General features: G+C 46.6%; 1 protein-coding gene across 2 annotated transcripts in view; it reads left to right on the plus strand.

Annotated features, from left to right (window-relative positions):
* AMFR (autocrine motility factor receptor) overlaps positions 1-5,397 on the plus strand; it is a 37,075-nt gene extending 31,678 nt beyond the window's left edge. For both annotated transcript variants that reach the window (XM_074882041.1, XM_074882042.1), the window contains 2 exons: positions 2,144-2,328; positions 3,818-5,397. In XM_074882041.1, coding sequence (XP_074738142.1) covers positions 2,144-2,328; positions 3,818-3,968 — 336 coding nt within the window. In that variant the 3' untranslated portion in view covers positions 3,969-5,397. The remainder of the gene's footprint in view (positions 1-2,143; positions 2,329-3,817) is intronic.
* The last annotated feature ends 603 nt before the right edge of the window (positions 5,398-6,000 follow it).

Raw genomic sequence — 6,000 nt, forward strand, 5'->3', positions numbered from 1 at the left:
CGTAAGGCTCTGCAGCTCCAGCTCCATCCCTAGCATATTTGCCCTCCCTCCCCTCCTTTCTGGCTCTGCTGTCACTCCCTGTAAGAACAGATCCCAGAGCAGCTATATCTACTTTCTGCAAGCTTGTATTTTCATGTGCTAAAATGTATTTAAAGATTATCCTTTAAATTTTTTTGTCTGTTTATCTGTTTATGTAATCCTGGGTGGAGATTGGGTAGGACTGCTCAGACCTAACTAGTAAGCTGTTGTTACAAAGCTGAAGCTTGCCTGGTGCAGCTCTTGCCTGTGCCACCCCCCACCTCCCCCAAGAATCCAGTTTATTGTCATTGCTGAAGTACTGGGTGACTCTAGATAGAGACACTTCTGAGCCATCACATGGCTTTCATGAAACTAACTCTTTTTCTCTTGGAGCCTGAAGGAGGAGTAGTTTCTGTAGTGTTGGATTTTCTGCATGTGAGATCTGCTGTCATACTGAGGCTCGTCATAACCTTTACTGCAACTTGTTTTGATATTTTTGTCTCTAAAACCTCCTCGGTAATCATTCTTATGCTCAGATAGAGGAATGGGCTCTGGGTATGGATTTTTGCATCTTTGTAATGTTATGAAAAAAAACCAGAACCTTAGGGGAGCTGGCTTGCATCTTCTGATACAGATGGTCCAGGGGAAAAAAAAAAGGTGATCTTTTCTGAACATCAGCCATAATGAGTGCCCTCCTGACTGCTTTACCCAGCAGAGCTTCCCTTTTCCGTATCCACCTGTGTGGTAATGGGAAGCAGCAGTCAGGTTGCTCCATACCTGTTCCTCTGGGTCTGCCAAGGTCGTCTTGGCCCAAGCACAATCCATGGGATCATGCTGCGGAGCTCTCGCTTCCTCCCCTCAGATGTGGTGTGGCTCTGAGCAGTCCAACAGCACCCCACCGCGTGAGCCCTGCCGTAAATTCCAGCCTGCTGGGGTTTTTGCTGAAAGAGGCTGAACACGTGTACTTGTGTTCTGAGCTCGCCGTGTTTGTGCTGCTCTGCTTGCGCCCTGGCGTTCCTGCTTGGTTCACCTAGTTGATGGGAAGTGACATTTGTCTTGGTTTTTGCTCTCTGAAGGCGTTGCGCCGGGGAGCTGGCGTTACTGGTGTGTCTCTAGGGCTTTGGAATGACTCAACTTGTTTTGCTCATCAGCTGCTGAAACCTGTGCGTTGCACGCTGCGATGCTGCCGAGTCTGGGCTGCTGGGACTCGAGCAGCAGTGCCCCTGCAGGGCCCACGGCACCGGCTGGCGCGGCTCCTGCCGCGGCTCTACCCAAGGCCCAAAACTAGGCGGGAGGAGCTGACTTGGCTAATACCTCTCTGATGCATCCTTCTTGTTTGAGTAATCCTCTGGGATACCAAATGATGGCTAAACCCTTAAGCCTGTCATTGAGGTGATTTGTTTCTTGACGCTACCACGCTTAGTAACATCTTGCTTTTCCATCGCAGAGCTGATCTGATCGGATATGACAGGATGTGATCAGGATATGCTGTTTCACCTATGCTAGTTCACCAGTGTCATCATTCATCAGCTCAATTTTCACGTTAGTGTTGTCGGCCAGCTGTCAAGGGTGAAGACGTACTATGTGCAAGGCTGCCAGCTTCTTTTATTGACACGCCGTGCTTGGGACAGTTGCCAGCCTTGCTCTGGCAGCCCGAATACAATAATTTGGGTGCTGCAGAACCTGGTGAACCGAAACGTCATAAATTCCCTTCTCAAGCACCCATCCTCTTTGTTATTTTTTTCCTTAGTATATGGATTTCTGCTTTTTCAACTCTTTACTGCTGCATCAAGTCAGCTGCAGAATCGGACTATTTCAAATGCCCCATTTTCATAGAGCATTAATTATGAGTAATTAATGTTTGTCTTTGAGATTACTTTCAAACATGGCATAAAAGATACAGCGTTATAGAATACAGGCTCTTTGAACATGTTTTGAAATAGCTTTGTTCTGTATTTTAACTGGGGTTTTCAAAGGAGCCCAAGGGAGTTGGGTACAGCAGGTGACAGTCTAGTTTCTTCCAGTGCCTCCAAAAATGACAGTTCTTTGTAGCTTGTTTGATTTGATCCAAAGAAGCCCTGTTAGCAAATTTTGCAACGACTTATGACTTTTCCTTTTCTCTTAGACTGAGAGAGTGCCACTTGAACTCAACTCAAGACTGGATGAAATGGTGGAATTCAGTGAAATGGAAGCAGAGCCTAGTGAAGCAGAAGATTTTGAAGCCAGAGGAAGTCGCTTTTCAAAGTCAGCTGATGAAAGGCAGCGCATGCTGGTTCAGCGGAAGGAGGACTTGTTGCAGCAAGCTCGAAAGTATGTTCCTTCCTAAAACTCCAGCCTGGCCACTCAGTTGTAGTCCCCCAGAATGGGTTTCAAATGGATTATAACCACTGAGAGCCTGGGCTGATGCAAAAAGTAGTAAGAGGAATGAATACATCTGCTACAGCTGGCTCAGGATGCTGTTTAAGACAACCATCGCAGATAAAACCAGTTCTGAGATGGCGTCATGTGTCCCAACGTCTACGCAGCTTCCTAAGTGGTTGCTCCAAAGCTCTTTGAAATCAGAGGGTGGTTTCTGCAGCCTCAACGGGCTTTAGTCTGAGCCTATAAGAAGTGAGAGCGCAGTGCGTGTTGAGTCCTCTAGTCATCTTCAGCTTGTCTCCTGGCATAGGTGTCAGCCCACACTGCCTCTGCTGCTACAGCTGCAGTTACTGTCAGGCACCACTCGTTCCAAACCCAGTGAGTGTCTCAAGAACAAAGCAGCGCAGAGCTGACAGATGACGGCTTACTAAAGCGTGCCAGGGGAGCTCATGACCAGCAAGTCAACGCTACAGAAGAGAGAGCAGCCAACTTTAACTGTTTCTTTTAGCCCAACTAGTAATAAGTGTTAGAAGTAGAAATTACGTTTTTTCACATGCGTTCCAATCATATTGGTGAACTTTACTAGCATCCAGTTGCTGATGAAAAAGGGAAGGGAAGGTGCTTTAGTGATGTAGAAAAGACTTTCTAACATTTGTATCAAATGTTGTCCCTTCCTTTGTATCACAGGGAGACTACAAACTACACTGAGTGATATGTCCCTTAGTGTTATCAGGCTACCTACATTCTTTTTCTTTTTTTCACGTTGAAATGCCTTCATATAAGTAACTGGGGGTATGACACCTTTTAAGAGTTTGTCTATAAATAGGCTTGCTCCTGGAATACTTTTTCCTCGATGTTTGAAAAATGTAATTTAGGGAGACAAAGTATTTTTGACTTTCTGCTTTACTGGTTCCCTCCCTGCACTGAAGAGCTGTGGAATTGCAATCTACTATATTTTGTCACTAAGTGTAAAAATTCATTGGGTTGTTAGCTCTGGCAGCTGCTTCCTTGTATTTTTGCCTTGCCTCACACTTTGCAGCCGTAGTGCCCCTTCTGTCAGACGTTTACTCGTGTCATCAGGGAGTGACTTCTGGTGGTAGACGCTGCCAGCGTCTTAAAAGTGGTGGAATAACGGGGAGAGAGATTCAGTGACTCACCTGCACTCTTGGTGAATGGCTCTGAGTTAAGAGTAGAGCCTCTGCCTTTAGAACTGGCTCCCACCCACAGGCGCAAGGATCTTGAACAAAAACTAAGAGCTTCTGCCAAGTCTGTTATATGGGCTTTTTTATTTTTTGAGTATGTAGCTTGTGGCGCTTTTATCAAGGTATTTTCCAATGTGCCTTGCACCCTCCCTTACTTCGTGGATGTACCAGCAAAGTACTTCCCAGAGCCAAAGTGAGGCAGGCTCTGCTCACCCCTCTTTTCCTTTTTCGTCTTGCAGGCGTTATTTAAACAAAACCTTTGACGAGGAGTTGACCACAGAGAAGCCCTCTCCTGCGCCTGAGGGAGCGTCCGCCGATCCCGTCACCCTGCGTCGCAGGACGCTCGCTGCCGCAGCCGAACGGAGACTTCAGATGCAGCAAAACTCTTAGCGCTCGTTGCCCTTCCTTCCTCCTCCTCGTGAGCAAAGTTGAATAAATAAATAAATACAAAAAACCCCCTGCACTTTCTATACCAGCAGGAGAGTGTCTCTTCAGAGTTCAGCTAGCTGTGCTGCCGAGTGAGCTGGCTGCCTCTCTGCTGTATAAAGCATGTGGTCTAATAATGTTTGGACAGCTGACAAATTAACCTTTTTTTGTAATATTTTCTATGTGACGTTGATCCCCTCCACAAACAAAAGGCAATTTCTAAACCACGGGCATGATCTCTGCAGCTAGCATGAGGTATTAGGCTGACTGCACAGCAGAGGCTGGGGAAAGTGTGTTCTGGTTTAGCAGCTGTGGGTGCAGGTCGCGGAGGGCACTGGCATGTTCAGCTCGAGATCAGGGACAGTTACTCCAAGAGGGAAGAAAGCTTAGAAATTTGCAGCCAACCCTGCATTAGGTGAGCAGGTGCCCACTCTCCAGTCCCTGTTCGTGTCGGCAGCAAGGGGTGTTACGTAGGCCGGCTTGACGGGCTGGGGTAGCGTCGCTGGGAAGTCGGTTCCTAGGCTGGATGGAAGTTCTCTAGCTACGTAATGGCAGAAAAAACTGAATTCATGAACTGTGCAGAGAAGCACCGATTCACATCGATTCCAGCATAAAATAGTTCCGTTGCTGGGCTCTTCTGCGCTGGCAGATGTCTGGCTCTGTTCACTCCCCAGGGCTGCACTATTTTCCTTTGCCTTTTATGGCCAGAAGCAAATGAGAGACCGAGGGGAATCAAGTGAAGAAGAGGGGGCACGAGGTGAGGTTACAGCCCCTGCAATTCAGTGTTACCGTAAGCCAAGGGAGTACGATAGAAAAACCCGCCTGTTCTGGACTCCAGAGCAACATGGATGGGACTTCATGGAGATAGCTCCGATATCTTGCTTTTTATTTCATTTTTAACCCCACAACTTCACTGTGAGTTTTTATTCAGAAAGACTGGAGGAATTGGGGCAGCTGGACCTTAGGCTGGCTGCAGCCCAACCTACTCACCTCTGATTTTTCTGAAGAACGTTTGACACGAGATCCGCTCGGAGCCGCCGACGCTAGCTTGCATAGTTGAATTTTACATGGCAGTGACTTAATTTTTAAACTCCTGAAGAGTGAGTTTTAGTACCACTGTCCTTTAGAAGGAGCCCAGTATTATCTAGAATTGTTGGTAACTTTTTTTACTGTTGGTTTTTAGGACATTTGAAGGTGAATTTAATGAGAGGAGTTGCATTAATGTTTAGGTGAAAATAATTTATTTCAATAAAACTCTTTGGGAAGCCTTACCTTGCAATGCTATTAGTAAACTTCAAAGAATTTTTTTGAGATCTTTGGTTTTGCTCAGAGCACAGCTGTTTTGTTTCTATTGTTAAAAAAAAAAAAATAAAATCTTGGTCAGTGTTGGAAATTGTTTGGAAGTTTCTCTAGTGTGACTTTTCTTGTTCCTGGGGAGTGTTGGGTTTGTAAATGTAGCACCTGCACTTTGGTGCCCTTCGGTTCCCCCTTTCTGTCGTGGTGAAAGGGAGCACAGCTGCCTAACGTGGGGTTTAGGAATGTTTTCCCAAGCCTCGCGTTGCAGAGCAGTAATTGCTACTGGAATTCAGTCATGCTGTGAACATGGAAATAGAAGAGAAATTGTGTCTCGAGGGACTGTAAAAATAAAGTGGGGTTTTGAACTGTCTGGCAGCATGTGGAAGGGATGAGAGCTATTGTACGTGTGAACAATACAGAGTTTGGGTCTTTATTGAAGCAGCAGAGTTGACATACCCTTGGGAGTGCAGACGGGAGGGGAGGAAACAGCACAGAAATCCTTTTCAGGGGGGTCTGGGTTTCCTTGAGTTCCTCCTCCTTGCTGCATTTCTGGGAGATTTTGTACATGATGATGCAAAATGTCCCCGGCTTCATCTCAGTAGAGGGGCCGCCTGCAGCCAGGACAGGTTTTGACCTACCTTTGGGCTTGACCTACCTTTGGGCTTGCAAGTCCTCCACCAGATTGGTGTGTCCTCACCCA

The sequence above is a fragment of the Strix uralensis genome, chromosome 12, assembly GCF_047716275.1.
Source record: "Strix uralensis isolate ZFMK-TIS-50842 chromosome 12, bStrUra1, whole genome shotgun sequence".
NCBI lineage: Eukaryota > Metazoa > Chordata > Aves > Strigiformes > Strigidae > Strix > Strix uralensis.